Source organism: Caretta caretta, chromosome 1 (assembly GCF_965140235.1).
Source record: "Caretta caretta isolate rCarCar2 chromosome 1, rCarCar1.hap1, whole genome shotgun sequence".
NCBI lineage: Eukaryota > Metazoa > Chordata > Testudines > Cheloniidae > Caretta > Caretta caretta.
In genome coordinates, this window is record NC_134206.1 from 111779935 (window position 1) to 111797537 (window position 17603).

Genomic DNA, 17603 nt, shown 5'->3' on the forward strand with positions numbered 1-17603 from the left:
TCCTAAGGTGCTGCAATGATCATGCCAGATAAAGTGATATATAGAAGTTCAGATCTTGAATTATTTAATTTTTATAGAGAAAACAGTCTAATAAAATCTCCATAGCAATAAATAGTCCATTAAATCCAAGTCCATTTTAAACACAACATCTTTTAAAACCACGGCAGTTAAAGTTGTAATCCTTGGTACTGCTGTTGCAAGTTGTAGAGGTGTATAATGGGTAAGATCTTGTCTGCCCTTCTCTACTTGCCTTCCAGGATATCGCCCCAAATTCACTGAATATCCTAAGGCTAGGAATCATGCTAAAAATCTTTCTCAATCATTCAATTGAATAAATTGCACATGCCACAGGAGAGAGAAGAGAACTGGGAAGTGCTGTATACTTCAGCACTGAAAACTAAAAGGGAATCCTTATGCTGATTGGCAGGATGTCTATGTTTGGGCTGCCTGTTGGTTGCCACTTAATCAGTCTGGAAAAGAGTTAAAAGGTGAGAGTAGATAAATCTCTAGGCATACACTTTGAGGAGGAATGCAAAATGACATCCCTAGTAAGGGAAGAGAGAACTGCACAATGGGCAGAAATTACTGGATTGTGCGATATGGTTGAAAGAAACAGAAGAGAGAATGAAAGTAAAACTGGAGATGACTTCCTGTTGTGTGAATGCTCTTCCTTACAAGTTTCATTATATTCTAGGGAAGTGGTGAGCACAGACAAGATGGAGCCAAATGTCTGCTTATACATGTGTATAAGTGCCCTTTTGAGCAGCTAGCTTCCCTATCAATCTGTAATCTCTCGAGCTTCATGCCTTATTAGTAGACAGTACTTTCGAATGTCAAGCTCTGGCCTAGCAAGATTCCCCTTTATGGCATGTATGAGGAGTGAGCTGTGGAGGGCCCTAACATTCTGAACTATTTCAAAATTGCACCCGGGTTAAGTCTGGCATACACTAACATTCAAAGGAAGCTGCTTTCTTAACTCAAGCCAACTGGTCCTTATAAAAGATCAACTACACGGTGTTTCTCAATGACTGGTCCATGGATTGGCACCAGGCCCTAAGATCTCCCTGACCGTTTAAGAAGGCAGCAAGCCAGCCCCTGGTATCAAAAAAGGTTGAGAAATATTAGTACAGCTTGTTAACTTCCCAGTGTTCGCTTTTGCCTTCAGTGCCGATGTAAAACCTTGTCATAGCTCCTCCTATTGCTCCTTTTCAGAAGTTAAGTAAAATAAGATTAGTAAGAATCATAGACCAGCAAGAGTTGTGCAGGCTGTACTGCTTAATTTAGTCCTTGTTACCCAGAGGTCTTAAAACACCAGAGAACAAAGCTTAAATTCTCCAAACTTCCACTGAGTTCCTGTACCTCTGCTTCTTTAGTTCAGGAAGTTGGGTACAATCCGACTCATGGTGCTAGTGTGGAGGAGATTGGGGGCAAGGGAGGGTTGTTTCCTTAATTGTTCGTGGAGCAAAATGCTATTCAAAAAATTTTAAACCTCAAACACTAAAGTATTTTTTGAGGGTTAAGTACTTGAATGCTGAGAATGTTCACCCTGTGGTAATGGACTCCGGCTGTGAGCGCTGGAGTAATTGCATAGGATAGCTGAAAAGTAACAGTAGGGAAGGCATTTACTAATCCCATTTAAAACTCTCGATTTTACCCACTTTAGTTGGCAGCAAATTTCACACTTACACAAAATGCTGAAGTACTGGCAAACAAAAGCAGTTGTGGTAAAGAGAATGTATCGGCTCCTGTACTGGCGATTGGATTTGGAGCGGGACATTTGTTACAAATGAATTTCACAAAGGCTTCAAAGCTGTACAGCGTTGACAAGCTAATGTTCCTTTACAATTTGTCCGATACAACGGTGTTCCCCAACTCAACTGGAGGTGAAGTAAAAATTTTCTTGGCTTTCTGTTGTTATACATGTGGAATAGCACTTTTTTATTTTTCTGTACCGTGTTGTCTGGAGACATACTAATCGTCGCACAACTGTAAATTTTTTGTTACAGAAACAAAGGAGGTTTCACAAAAACCTAATATTCGGGCAGACTTGGACACAAGATATAGATGTTTCAGTACCAACCAGATTAATATGTTGAATGTGACCATAACTCTTAGCAATGTTACGCTTCAAGCATATCTTGTGAATCATACCTTAAGCAGAAATGGTAAGTATCTCCTGGTTTATTGAGAGAATATACTGAGACAAGCAAACCTCCTTTGTTGTTTCCACTAGGTGTGTGGAGGCCTGCGTGAGTAGGTAATCAGAAATAGAAATATCCTTTCACCTCGAGATGACGTCTGTTCAGTGCCAGCATAGGCTGGACATGAAAGCCACCATCTGACAGCTGTACAGTGAACTCATGTGGCTTCAGTTCAGGCACACATTGGCAGCCTTGGTACAAGCCAAGGATTGTATCTGCCTGGACATCGTAAGTATTACAGAAGGGTCCCTGAAGCATATTAGTGGTGCGATATAGGAGGCAGTGATGGCGGCTGCTGCCTGTTCTGCACCTGATAAACAGGACCAGCCATCAAGAGGGTGAAATTCCACTCCCATGGATGTTGATAGCAAAACTCTCTCTCTTCAGTCGGGTCTGGATTTCACTCTAGCTGTCGAGTACGTTCCATGAACATTACATTTAAAAAGTTACTGTTGCTTTCAGTATGAACGCTCCCTATCTGGATATCCTCAGCTGGGTCCAGCATAGTCCATGGAAAACTGGGAAGGAATTTAGAGGGGAGATGACTGTACTTCCCCATACAGCAACATCTTTCTAGTGCAGGAGACTAGTCTGCAGTGACAGGGCTGGCGAATGTCTGTCTCTAAAGCCCTCTTTGGTCAATGGGAATTTCTGAACGGGTGCTGAATGAGGCTTGTCCTTGTGCAAATACAAGTGTAGACTGTTCTTCATTGGTTCAGCTACGCCTGTATTCATTCTGGTCAGTGTGCAATTCTGATCGTGTAGTCACAAGTTAGACTGGAGATTCTCACTGTTGGTCCCCTCCCAAGAGTGTCTTGGGATTTACTTAGTTATATATTCCTGGCTCTTCTTTCAGATGGGGAAGTGGGAGCTGCTGCTGCAGAAAGGGAGACCTGACTCTTACCTGCTGGTGGCAAATTGCCTACTTTCCTGAAGATAGATGTGCAGGAAGTTTACCTGTTCAGTTTTTGCCTTGGCCTAAGATGATACTGAAGGATCCAAGCTCATATTCAATATTGGCCTCTGGTGACCAGACAACTTGGCATCCTTGCTTTAAAAAGGTGGCTAGTTGTTATGGGGAACCATCTTTTATAAATCGCTGAAAATAACACATCTGTACTGTATTTGGGACTTATTCCCACTTGCAGATGGGATCCTTCCTTCTACTGCGATACACAAGCTAATCAATTTCCCCAAACATACTAAAGGCCTCAATATATAGGGCTGTGTAGCTGCAGTAACTATAGGAAGATCTTCTGTGTGGCACCATGTAAACCCACTGAATAGCGCTCTGGCTTGTCCTTAAGCTCAGACGGGGGAATGATCTCATAGGCCAGGGTGTTAGCTCAGAGAGCAGAGCCAAACAGGGCTTCCATGCAGCATCAACACCAAGTCCACTGTGGACTGGAAAAGCAGGCTGGTCCGGTCTCCCACTGGGATGTAAGCTCCTTGGCACACCTTACCCTGAAATGGGCAGGAGATGCCAAAGAACATATGGGGCTCTGTGTTACTGTGTGTGCTTTGAGGGTTTAATTAGCTTGAAGTTTAAGTACAACCCTTCTTGACCTGCAGCCCACAATAAAACTTCTGGAGACCGGAATTGTGCAGCATGTTTGTTTAAAACCACTGCTAAGGAGTTAAGTAACCAAAAACTACATACATAGCATGGAGACTAAACTCTACGAGTGGTTCCTCAGACACAGCAGCCAGATCTGCACTACAGTGTTTGCTGCGTGGTCTCTTTTATCCACATTAAAGTGTCACATTTACTATTTTTAAGGGTAGTGTTCTTGGAGTGGGACATAATCATGGCTCAAAGCTTAGGGTCCTATACTACAGGGATTTCCTTTCCCTGACTTGCGTGGCTGGTTTAGAAAAGGAGCAGAATGCAAGGGCCTTGGGTGAAGAGTTGCTAAAACAAGTCAGGAACTTGTGTTAGGAGACCCCTGGCATCTCTTGGCAAACAATAGGGATGGGGAGTCTGCGGGGTCACTGCTCCCCTATGACAACTTTTCCTTCCCATTTACCACCTGGATCCTGGCTTTGAACTGGACAATAACAAGCGAGGCCAGCAAGCTGAAAGTGCATAAAACAAAAATTGTTCCCTTCAGAGAAGTGGCGGGGGGTGGCTACTAATGCAAGCAGGTCTGATTAGGAATTGACCGAGGGAATGAACCTCACAGGCTGTGCCTGTGCTAGGGGGCCAAGGTGTATTTTGGACAACCATTAGAAGAAGCAATGCAGAGCAGCCTGTGAACAAGCTCCATAAGAAGCTAGATCGGGGTGGGCAAACTTTTTGGCCCGAGGGCCACCTTGGGGAATAGAAATTGTATGGTGGATCATCATCGCTCACAAAATTGGGTTTGGGGTGCGGGCTCTGGGGTGGGGCTGGGGATGAGAGGTTTGGGGTGCAGGAGGGTGCTCCGGGCTGGGAGGGGGATCAGGGGTGTGGGAAGGTATGCAGGTTCTGGTTGGGGTTGCAGGCTCTGGGGTGAGACTGGGGATGAGAGGTTTGGGATGGGGGAGGGTGCTCTGGGCTGGGATTGAGGGGTTTGGAGAGTGGGTGGGGGATCAAGGCTGGAGTAGGGGGTTGGGGTGTGGGGAGAGGCTCAGGGATGCAGGCTCTGAGCTACACTTACCTCAAGTGGCTCTTGGAAGCAGTGGTGTGTCCCTTCTCTGGTTCCTATGTGGAGGTGCGGCCAGGCAGCTCTGCATGCTGCCCCATCCGCAGGCACAGCTCCTACAGCTCTCATTGGAGCTCCCAGGGGGCCACTGGTGCACATAGGAGCCGGAGCGGGGCCATGCTGTGGCTTCCAGGAGCCATGTGGAGCAGCCCCTGACCCTGCGCCCAGGCTGGAGTGGGGCCGAGCCACATGGTGCGGCCCCCGACCCCTCTCCCTGGTGGGGGCTCACAAAGCAGCTCGCGGGATAGATGCAGGCTGTCGTTTGCCCACCTTTGAGCTAGATACTAGTAGTGATGCCATGGAAGTGCTCGGGAACGCCACTGGTGCTAAGCAAGTCCCCAGCTGCCAGCTATTCAGTAAGACCCTCAGTCCCAGAATTGTACTCTACTAGAAAATGGCTTTCAAGGAGAACACAAGGACCAGCTTCTGCTTTCCAGTGTGCTGGCAGCCAACAGACTAGGGCTGCAACATGAGCCTAGCTATGTATATGCCAGCAGAGGGAGCTAGCTGCATCATGATAAATCAGGGATACGTGTAAACTTGATTTGATGAAAATAAGTAAATGTCAAACTAATGGATGGATAGCTTCTATTTCACCATAAACTGCTGTTCTGCTAAAACTAATAGAGTAGGGATGTGTCATCTTGATACCTGAAATAGAATGGGTTTTGAGAAACCTCCTTTTGTGCTAGGCACAAGGCATTATGGAAGACAGTGAAGCTGACCAGTTCTGTATTGAATCTACTATAGTAAAAAGTAAGAGATTCTTGAATTTTTCAGTTGGTGGTAATAGATATTAAGACTAAAACTCCTTAAAATAAGGGGATGTTCATTCTCTCCTCTTCCTCAAAGATAAATTAGTCTTAAAATCTTTCTGTTGTGTGAATGACTTCCTTGTAATTTTGTGCAGTTGTAGTTGATTATCACCTTGTACTCTTTTCGTTCCAGAAACTCTGTGTGATGCAGATAAGACGCCCACTACTCCTGCAGTCACTACAGCAACAAGCCAGGCACCTACAACAACAAGCCAGGCACCTACAACAACAAGCCAGGCACCTACAACAACAAGCCAGGCACCAACCTCACCTCCACAAAATCCAGGGACTGGGAAATATAATGTGACTGGTACAAATGGGACCTGTGTACTTGCTCGTATGGGGCTACAGCTTAATGTCACGTATCTAAGAAAAGATGGAAAGGTATATCTTGTTTGATTTGTACACTAAAACCTTACACAGAAACTAGTGAAAATATTGCTTCCCTATGCTTCGTAGACTGGACTGAATGTTAATAGTACTCAATTATGGTTCTCCAGTTGAATTGTTTAACACTTTAACTTGATAGAGTGAATATTCAGACAATACAGAATTAGTGTAAACTTGCTATAAATAGTGTGTTCCTGATGTACTGGGAGCTGCCCTGGATAAGACACTTAAATATGTCTCCATTACATAGCAGTACTCTATAACCTGAATATTGAAATCCAACTAAAATATATTTGTTCAAGCCATAGAAACAGTTGAAAACATCAAAAGGAGAATCTGGAAAATGAAGATGTTACTTAAATGTGTTTGCCTCATTTAGACACACAAATTAGTGTTTGAAAATGAGGCATCTGAATCTGAACAAACTTTCAAATTCTGTGCAGACAATTGACAGTCCTTTGATACTATGCTCTTGCAATTTGCTGAGTTTCACAGTCTGTAATTTCCAGTTTCACACAGTTTCAGCCAGTGTCAAAGGCCAATACACGTGAATTTGGGGGCGCAGAACTGGTTCATAGACAAACTTAGTAGTCTTCCCTGTAACTATTTTTGCAACAGAATCTATTGGCTCTTTTCAGTCTGCCTCCTGCCTACTCTTGCTTCCTGGCTCCCTTGGCTCTATACTTTGGCTGCAAAGCTCAGCTCACCAGCTTTGGTGTCAAGCCTGTACCTTCCTACACACATACTTAGTTCATTAACAGGTCTGCTGGAGGGGAATAATTGGGAATCCCACTCTGGTAGATTGGGCTCTTCCCTGGCAAACCACAGTAAGACTTACTGGACAGACCAAAAGCTCCCATCCTTAGGGGACTTTGGTTGCAAGATCCCTTTTGCTGGTCCATGATTTGGATGCAAGTCAAAGGAGATGATTGCAGTCAAACTTTGGATACTGTGAGGTCCAAAAGGTAAGACGTGAACTGCTTTGTGGATGTTAACGTTGCTGGTGACTTGCTTGACCCCTAATGATTGTATTGATGGGAAATGCATTTCACAACCTTAGCTGTAAGTTACAGGTCACCTGTATGGAATCTAGTAAGCTATTTCCTGCAACATGAACTTCTAGCCCCACTGAAATGGTTCACTTGTCCCCTAATGCAGTGGCTCTCAACCATTCCAGACTACTGTACCCCGTTCAAGAGTCTTGCATACCCCCAAGTTACACCTCACTTAACTACTTGCTTACAAAATCAGACCTAAAAATACAAAAATGTCACAGCACACTTACTGACAAATTGCTTGCGTTCTCATTTTTACCGTATAATTATGAATCAATTAGAATATAAATGATGTACTTACATTTCAGTATGAAATTTTAGTTCGTACTGACTTCGCTAGTGCTTTTTATGTAACCTGTTGTAAGACTAGGCAAATATCTAGATGAGTTGATGTACCCACTGGGGTATGAATAACCCTGTTTGAGAATCATTGCCCTAAAGAATAGTAGGAGTTTATAAAAGGTCTCTTGTAGGGCCAGCCAACCAGTAAAATTCTACTCCCAAAACCTGGTTCTCAAGAGTTCTAAGTATTGCTGAGACAGTTTGGTGATTCCTCCTTGCCCCTAGGTTGGGTATTTTGCCCTACATCAGTCAAGACACAGGTGTTCAATCTTGCCAAATTACTCTTGTAAGAAGAAAATTGTTGTTTTATCAGAAAGCTTGTATGCGCACATTTGATTCAGTCCAACAGGCTTAAAACCTTTACCTCCTAGCACTCTGCAAACAGGATTGTCTGAAATGCTGAGGTGTTACTGTTGTGTAATTAACCCTTTCAAACTGTCTTGCCTTTAGATGAGTCAGTAATCAGCAAGATAATCCCTTATGGCCTTTGTCAGTTTTCCCTCATGTGGAAGCAGAAGAGCATTCATATGGTTGCTTTAATCTAATTTAATAAGCCTTAGTGCATTGGTGGTGATGGCTGATGTTTCCATCAGGCTCCTTCAATGCAGTACTAGCTTCCTTAGCCGCAACATGTTTTAGCTGGAAAATACTGTTTCAGACTGTAGCCAAGGGTCTGGGTCTTAAGGAGAGCACGGCGAGGCTTGAATAGTGGTGTAAGCACAAGGAACCTGTGGCCACATAACCAGCACTTTTACATACACATGCAATTTTTCATGCATCTGAGGGGAAGCCAGGTAGAAATGAGCTGAAAACTGAGGCAGGGTTCACCTCTTGCTGTAAAATATAATAACAAGCCCTTCTCTCCTCCATAGACTGGATTGGATGTGCTGAATATTGTTCCAGTGAATACATCTTTCTCTGGGAGCTGTGACCATTCCTCTGCCTTTCTGAACCTGACTTTTGGGAAAACCAGACTTTTATTCCATTTTCTACTGGTAAGGGTGTTTAAATGTAATATTGTGCACAGCTCTGGCATGCTTTTTAGATGTGACTAAATTGTTCTGGACTCAAGATAGGTTTATTTTTGTTTTGTTTTGTTTGTGACAGTCTTTTTTTATTCCAAAAAAGTTTGTTACATGCCCTACAGAATGTATAACAAAGGAGGAGGGGGAGGATTTTTTTAAGTAGAAGAAATGTTGGGAAATAAAGGAGTACTCTGATGGACAATTGCACAACATATTAGTAACAATGAGACTGTTGGTAGCTCTGTTACTTGAAAAAACCTTTAGAGGAACAGACTGCTGTAAATAGGTGTTTCATCTAATTATATGTGACCAGCTTGCAGAAGGAATTGGATTCCAGGCCTCCTAGTTATACTGTTTACAACGCATGACCGGTGTACCTGCTGCTTCGCTGTCTTCTGCAGTGATTTGTTAGGTACAATGTTTCCTTTGTTGCATCAGCAGCACATGTGACAGAAGGGTTGATCGCTCTTTTATTTCCCAGGTGGGGGTGTTTGTATTTGCTCACTGACTTGAGCAAATACGATCAACCTGAAATTTCTAACTATCAGCCTTTAAAGGGACAAATTGACTTTGGCTTGAGTTAAAGCCATTCATGTAGGTCCTGGCTCTCTAGCCCACGGGTGGCCAACCTCTGGCTCCGGAGCCACATGCAGCTCTTCAGAAGTTAATATGCGGCTCCTTGCATAGGCACCGACTCCAGGGCTGGAGCTACAAGCGCCAATTTTCCAGTGTGCCGGGGGGTGCTCACTGCTCAACCCCTGGCTCTGCCACAGGCCTTGCCCCCACTCCACTCCACCCCTTCCCACCCCCTCCCCTGAGCCTGTTGTGCCTTCGCTCCTCTCCCCCCAGAGCCTCCTGCATGCCAGGAAACAGCTGATAATCTGTGATCGGCAGGGTGCTGAGAGGGAGCTGATGGGAGGCTGCTGACGAATTACTGTGGCTCTTTGGCAATGTACATTGGTAAATTCTGGCTCCTTCTCAGGCTCGGGTCAGCCTCCCCTACTCTAAGGCCTTCCAGTGAGCACTTGTGCTGTGTCCTTGCCTGTATTTTACAATAATTCCTCACTTAACGTTGTAGTTCTGTTCCTGAAAAATGCAACTTTACACAAAACGATGTTAAGTGAATTCAATTTCCGCATAAGAATTAATGTAAATGGGGGGGGGGGGGGGGGGGTTAGGTTCCAGGGAGAGGGAGGGAGAGATTTTTTTGTCTGGCAAAAAAAAAAATCAGATATAGATATTTTAAAAAATAACACACACAGTAAGTTTTAAACAAACAATACTGTACGCAGCGATGATGATTGTGAAGCTTGGTTGAGGTGGTGGAGTCAGAGGGTGGGATGTTTTCCAGGGAATGCCTTCCTGCTAAATGATTAACTAGCAATTGGCTGGCCCTCAAGGGTTAACTCATTGTTAATGTAGCCTCACACTCCACAAGGCACATGAATGGAGGGAGGGGAGACAACATGGCAGACAGATGCGCATTTCCCCTTTAAGTAGGCTGACACCACTCTTAAGTACACTACCTTGTTAAGTTAATCAGCAAGCTGAGACCCAGCAGCTGCTGCCAGGAAGCTCCCTCTGTTCTCAGCCCTGTCATGTGTCCCCCCTGCTCTATGGAGATGGGGTAAGCAGGGTGCAGGAGCAGGGGGAAGGGGGACACCCTGACATTAGCTCTCCTCCCCAAGCAAGCAGGAGGCTCGGGGAGCAGCTCCAAGGCAGAGGGCAGGAGCAGCACATGGCAGTGAGGGGAGATAGCTGAGCTGCCAGCAATTGATAGCTTGCTGAGCAGCTGCTGCACAGGGAACTTAGGGGAGTGGGGGGGCGGCGGCTGCTGGTCCACCCTGGTTCCAAGCCCCCACCAGCTAGCTGCAATGGGATGCTCTTACTGCAAGCAGTGGACAAAGCAGGCAGCTGCCCTATGATGTTAAAGGGAGCATTGCACAACTTTAAATGAGCATGTTCCCTAATTAATCAGCAACATAACGTTAACCAGGATGACTTTAAGTGAGGAGTTACTGTACAGATTCCCATGCTGACCCAGGATGGTGGGTTGTGCTTTTGATGTGGTGTTGAGTGTCTGTTCTGTTTACCATGTTCAAATGCTAACTTGGTAGCTCTTCAAAAAGTCTCAGGGCATTTTCAGCCTGACCACCACTGACCACTTCATCTAGCATATTCTTCCCTAAGTTGGATCCCTCTCCAGGGTTTTTGCTAAAACTGTAGTTGGTATCGCATTCTAGAATGTCTTGGGTTTTTGTTTTGGTTTTTTTAGTGAACTCGGCAGTTCTAATGAGGGTGCATTAAACTCTTCAATCGTAGAACTACATTGTACTTTGACTGTTTAAAATGTTATGTATGGATGCCAACTTTTTTTTTTTTTTTTAGAATACGAGTACTGATAAGTTTTTCCTGCAAGGTGTCAGTGTCACCACAACTTTGCCTTCTGAAGCTAAAGGTAAAAGGATTTTTGTTAAATAAAGTCAGACTAGCTCTATAAATATTAAGGGAGCCTCGATATGTGCACACAAATACTGAGGGCGAAGTGCGGGGGTAGGGGGGAATGTGTGTGTTCTGTTTTAACGACTTGAATTTTCTTAAGCCTTTGCAGCTTCAGTTTTTCAGATGTATTTTATGCTGCTTTTTGTTGCACAGAACCAAAGTTTGAAGCTGTTAACAACAGCATGAGTGAGCTGAGAGCTACAGTGGGGAACTCCTATAAGTGTAATGCAGAGGAGAAACTTTGGGTCTCAGCCGGTGCCTTTGTCAACTTATTCGATGTTTGGGTCCAGGTTTTCAAGATCGAGGGAAACCAATTTGGAGCAGGTAAAAAACTGCATACATCTACACTTTAAAGTGTTGTTAAAGGTTTTACTGATTTAAGCATATTTTTTCCAGAATCTAGTCTTTGGAGTTAGTAGCCAGTTGAGTAAATTCAGCTTGGTCTAAGCTCATATTCACAGCATGCCTCATTACAACTGTGATTCAGACCAACAAGTACAGCTAGCTGAGTGTCTGGATTAAGGCTAGTGCATTACGTGTAAATAAATGCAAATTTCTTGAAATAGCGCATATAAAGACAGAAGCGCACAATTGTGCACAGAAAAGTTTGTTTAGAAGATCTATAATTAGACTTCCACACCAGTGTTCTCTTGGGCAATCGTACCAAAGGAACAAAGATCTGAAGCTGAGTTCCCAACTGGTTTAAATCATCTCTATGGTTATAGTCACAAGGGAAGGTGTTAGGTGAGAGTTGTGTTTTGGGTAGCTAGGAAGGAGAGGCTACTTGTGGCCTTGTGTAGTATTGGCTGTATTAATTGTGGGAAACTTGTACATATAAATCCACTATTACACTGTGTACAACATGTGATTTACTGCACAATCAATACTGTTTATCAAAAGGGTACAACACAACAAGCTGTTCATTACTGATCTTGAAAAGCAAGCTGACTTACAGTGGCTATGGTAAGGGAGCTCCTTCCATTGTTGCTGGCAGGCTAGAAGTTAACTGGCTCAAGTTTAGGATTTATCTATATGCTAGGAGTAGAATCTTCCAACATGAAATCAGAGTTTGGTACCTTTCCTGTCAATGGACCAGTGCCTAATGTGATTTTTTTTCATCTACAGTGGAAGAATGTCAACTGGATGAAAACAACATGGTGATCCCTATAATTGTTGGCGCAGCCCTTGCTGGACTTGTCCTGATTGTCTTGATTGCTTATTTGATTGGCAGAAAGAGAAGCCATGCTGGATATCAAACAATCTAATGACTTTCACTTAAATGAATCCAGGGGTTGATAAAGAGCAGTTGCAAGAAGTGGATAAATTAATTTCCCCTAAACTGAGATTCCTTATTATAAGGGAGCACAGTCTTTCTTACAAAATGCTTCTTGTTAAATTCTGCTTCATTAAATGTGAATCCATCTTGCAGCATTTAACTATGCATGAAGGAATAACCTCTCAAATTCTGGTGTTTAATTTTGCTAACTGGTTAAATATTTAACTCCCTAAGAGTGCTTTTCTGAATTGGCATGAATTTAATGTCAGTTAGAAATATTCCAGACTGGGGTGTAGCTAATTCATTCACTCAGATTTAAGTCTAACAAAGGGAAGTTTTCACTGTTGGTACTACTACCCTCCTGTGATGAAGTTAGTAATTCTGCTGATACCTTTTAAAGTAAGTAATGACTGACCAATCAAAATCTAAAAATTAATTCCCCTGCCCACCTCCCCCCATCTGTGTTTTACTAAGCTTTAAACACAGCATATGTGGCATCTGCAGGGTATGAACAATGCAATACTCAAATGTTCTAGGAACTCATATTGACAATTGGGCAATTCCATATTTGATGCTCTGCCAGCTTAAGAGCTGGCCCTTTTTAAAATATAAAATGGGTTTGGTTTTTTTTGTAAAGTGAATTTCAGTCTCTTCTGGTGGATGTTGCAGTGCAATCCTGTTACTGCAGATATGTACAAGATCAATTTAATCTGCTGACTCTCTTGCTTAAACTTGGCTGGGGTTGTACACTTTAAGGATTTGTTATGTATGCATTGCCTATAACAATGCTAATAAAGACACGTTTTTCTGTAGAGTGTCCAGTACCTTTCTACATAACATTGCTCTTGCTTTTTTTTAAAAAATATTTCTGATCAAATAGTGAAGCTGCATATACTCCTTCCTCCTCACTTTAAAATAATCAGGGTAGGTGTACTCCTCCTTTTAATCAGAGATATACACCATTGGTTGGCATGGGCTTCTGCACAGGTTAGAGATGTTTGTACATATCCAAGGTCACTGCCAGGCTTGTGATGCTATATCTTCACTGACACTTCTAGCTGCACTAGCTAGAACAAAACTATGGCAGGTATACCTACTCATGCTGAAGTCCCACTTCTGTTTGCAGCATACCCATCAGGTTTACACTAACTAAAGTGTTCTAAGTAACATTGAAATGACTGGATTACTATTTCAAGGAGTAGTATAGCATTAGAGAGAGTCTGGGAATAGCTTGACTTTCTACATTTTTCTCTGGCAGGAAGATGGCCAGACCTCTTTAAGAGGAGATGCATCCACTGGGTGGGGGAATCCTTTGCCATTTTGGAAGGGCTGGTCATTTGTGGCAACTCACTACATTCAAGCAGATCAGAGCTAGTTTTATTACAGACCTGCCAAAACTTTCCATTTCTTCTCCTACTGAGGGGCATAAAATCCTCTAATTGTGCAGGCACATCCCTCTTTCAGGGGAGTCTGACTCCTGCAGCAGTTGCTGAGGTCTTGCAACACAATTCTCCCTTGGTCCTTTTTTTTAAATGGAAGCTGTTTGTTCTTCCCCAGTTCAAGGGTGTGTTGGGACAAATTAACACTTAAGTGTAAATGAAGTCTGAAAGATATGGTCTGGGCTACTGAGGTGGTGTGGCCATAGACTTCACAGTTCAGCAAAATAGTTGGAAGAAGCAGAAATCTGACAGTCTCTACTGCACCGGTGATGCATCTTGCAAAGGAAGCTAAGACTGTGGATTGCTGAGCAAAGGGTCTGTTTCTCATGCACTACCCTGCCACCATTTGTCATCAACCTGGTCAACTTCCCACCTGTATTAGGCTCTCAGAACCAGCACTCCACCCCACCAGTGTAAAGCTTCTGGTTTACAGTTTAATACACTCAGGAGGCCCATTGTAGAATCCTGTGCAAAGCATCTGTGTTTATATGCAAAAAGAAAAGGAGGATTTGTGGCACCTTCAAGACTAACAAATTTATTTGAGCATAAGCTTTTGCAAGCTACAGCTCACTTCATCAGATGCATGCTGTGGAAAATACAATAGGGAGATTTTATATACACTGAGAACATGGAATGACAGGTGTTACCATACACACTGTAACAAGACTGATCAGGTAAGGTGAGCTATTACCAGCAGTAAAGCAGGGGGCAAGAAAGCCTTTTTTTGTTGAAAAATTGCCACTTTTAGGTCTAATCGATCCAGACCACACCATGTGATCCATTGTCAACAGCCAAGCTCTACCCCCTCAGACAGAGACAAACACCTACAAGATCTCTATCAAGCATTCTTACAACTACAATACGCACCTGCTGAAGTGAAGAAACAGATTAACAGAGCCAGCAGTTACCTACTACAGGACAGGCCCAACAGAACACCACTAGCCATCACCTTCAGCCCCCCAACTAAAACCTCTCCAGTAAATCAAGGACCTACAACCTATCCTGAAGGATGACCCATCACTCTCAGATCTTGGGAGACAGGCTAGTCCTGGCTTACAGACATCCCCCCAACCTGAAGCAAATACTCACCCGTAACCACACCACACCACAAAAACACTAACCCAGGAACCTATCCTTGCAATAAAGCCCATTGCCAACTGTGTCCACATATTTCTTCAGGGGACACCATCACAGGGCCTAATCACATCAGCCACACTATCAGAAGCTCATTCACCCACACATCTACCAATGTGATATGCCATCATGTGCTTGCAATGCCCCTCTGCCAAACTGGACAGTCTACATAAAGAATAAATGGACATAAATCAGACATCAAGAATAACATTCAATCTCTTTGGTCACTTGATTACAGACCTAAAAGTGGCAATTCTTCAACAAAAAAACTTCCAAAACAGACTCCAGTGAGAGACTGCTGAATTGGAATTAATTTGCAAACTGGATACAATTAACTTAGGCTTGAAGAAAGACTGGGAATGAATGTGTCATTACACAAAGTAAAACTATTTCCCCATGTTTATTCCCCCTTCTCCTCCCCCCACCCCCATTCCTCACATGTTGTCAACTGCTGGAAATGGCCCACCTTGATTACCAGTACAAAAGGTTTTTTCCTGCCCCCTGCTGGTAATAGCTCACCTTACCTGATCAGTCTTGTTACAGTGTGTATGGTAACACCCATTGTTTCATGTTCTGTGCATATAAAATCTCCCCAGTGTATTTTCCACTGCATGCAGCTAGTGAAGTGAGCTGTTGCTCACAAAAGCTTACGCTCAAATACATTTGTTAGTCTCTAAGGTGCCAAGTACTCCTTTTCTTTTTGTGGATACAGATTAGCACAGCTGCTACTCTGAAGCCTGTGTTTATATGCTTTACCCACTAACATCATTGCTCTTATATTTAATAGGTAAAGCAGATTGATTGACCCCTCTTAAGCATTACCACTTAGTGTTCCCTAGGGCAGGGCCAAGGCAGAATACTGAAGACTCAAACCTGCCAGCACATGGTGGATAGAGGCTTTCCCTCATACAGCCATTTCATGGTCACTTCAGAATATATTTACTGTATACATTATCATGAACAGACAGAGCTAAAAGTCAAAGCAATACTGTAAGAGAAACAGGCAAAATAATTGGAGAACTCTGTTCCAAGTAAGCATTACAGTTAATGCAGTGGCAAATGACAATCTGGAACAGACTCAGCCCAGAAAAACATCCTTCAGTTCAGAGCAGAGGGATCAATGAGTATCACTACTGTCTAGGGGGGGGGGAGCAAGGACAAGCCTACACCTTCTTGAAAAGGGCATAAGCACTCCCAGGGAAGAAAAGGTAAGTAACATCAAAAGGAAAAAGAAAAGGAGTACTTGTGGCACCTTAGAGACTAACCAATTTATTTGAGCATGAGCTTTCGTGAGCTACAGCTCACTTCATCGGATGCATACCGTGGAAACTGCAGCAGACTTTATATATACACAGAGAATATGAAATAATACCTCCTCCCACCCCACTGTCCTGCTGGTAATAGCTTATCTAAAGTGATCATCAGGTGGGCCATTTCCAGCACAAATCCAGGTTTTCTCACCCTCCACCCCCCCACACAAATTCTCTCTCCTGCTGGTGATAGCCCACAGTGCTCTGATGCCAAGCCTTACAAACAGCCCACAATAACAACCTCTCCTACTTTGCTCCCTAGCATCAGTCCATCCAAAACCTGAGATGTTTGAGCTCACACTAACCACATGCAACTTTGAAGTACTTACACCTTATATATGGTAATGACGCTGCTGCTTCACACTTAATGAGCTGATCCATAATCTGTCAAATACAGTAAAAGGAAGTTCTTCAAGTGATGGTCCCTCTATGTAATCCAATCACCAGTGCACCCTGGACCAGAGGTGGAAGGCTTTCCTAGCAGTGTCCATTGACCCAGCCATGCCTCTTCTGTTCCCTCTTACCACTGCAAGGCCTGAGTCAGAACCCCTGTGCCTTCATGCTCTTAGCCTTTTCACTAAGGGCATGTCTATGCTACAAGCTCAAGTCAATTATGTTAGGTCAATTTACAGCCACTGCAGTAATTACTGGGGTGGCATGTCCACACTAAGCTCCTGTCAGTGCTGTGCATCCTCACCAGTAGCACTTCCACTGACTTAAGAAGGGCAGCGTGTCAGAGGGGACTGAGGACCTGAGCTCGCTATCCCACGGGCTCCAAGCTTAGGAGTCAGCGCAGCCAGGGTCCCAGTAGGAACCAGAGCCTGGGCAGCAGCCTGGCTCCGAGCAGAGCACCTGGGGGCAGTTGAGCTCTGGCTGGAACCTCCCACCTTCCCCAGGGTGACAGCTCAGCCTGTGAAATTGACAAGAATGACAATTGATGGAAGCCACCTTGAGCATCTACACGGACACTGCATCACCCTAACTACACCGCCATAAGCCCTATGCCTCTCCTGGACGTGGAGTTATTATGGCACTGTAATAGGGAACTTACATCCACAGGAGCAAGGCTTGAGATAAGCTGCCTTAGGTGGACTTGACTCAATAGCGTAGACCAGGCCTAAGAGAGTAATCTATTCCCTTGTGTCTAGTTTCTTGTTTGGGATTTTTTTCAGCATAGTTAGTGTATATAGTACATGGAGTTAGTTGCTAATCAGAGATAGTTTGTCCCAATTGGGACTATGCCCCACATTCCAGGGTTTAAAACCTGTGTTTTGTGCCTGTGCTCATTCTCCATGAGCAATGCACCCCAGAGCTGCCACTATTGCCTCAGGGAAGCTCATATCACCAGTCACTGTGCAATATGTACATCTTTCCTGCCCCAGATGTGGGAGGCACAGGAACGTCATCTCAGGGTATCTCCTAGAGGAAGC

General features: G+C 43.9%; 2 protein-coding genes across 7 annotated transcripts in view; one reads left to right on the forward strand and one right to left on the reverse strand.

Annotated features, from left to right (window-relative positions):
• Positions 1-13102, forward strand: part of LAMP1 (lysosomal associated membrane protein 1) — a 32973-nt gene extending 19871 nt beyond the window's left edge. The window contains exons 3-9 of the mRNA XM_048855857.2: positions 1664-1883; positions 2007-2165; positions 5834-6084; positions 8360-8482; positions 10901-10970; positions 11168-11338; positions 12140-13102. Of these exons, the coding sequence (XP_048711814.2) occupies positions 1664-1883; positions 2007-2165; positions 5834-6084; positions 8360-8482; positions 10901-10970; positions 11168-11338; positions 12140-12279 (1134 nt within the window). The 3' untranslated portion in view covers positions 12280-13102. The remainder of the gene's footprint in view (positions 1-1663; positions 1884-2006; positions 2166-5833; positions 6085-8359; positions 8483-10900; positions 10971-11167; positions 11339-12139) is intronic.
• The window catches only part of GRTP1 (growth hormone regulated TBC protein 1), a 90258-nt gene that overhangs the window by 15943 nt on the left and 56712 nt on the right, over positions 1-17603 (reverse strand). The window lies entirely within an intron of this gene.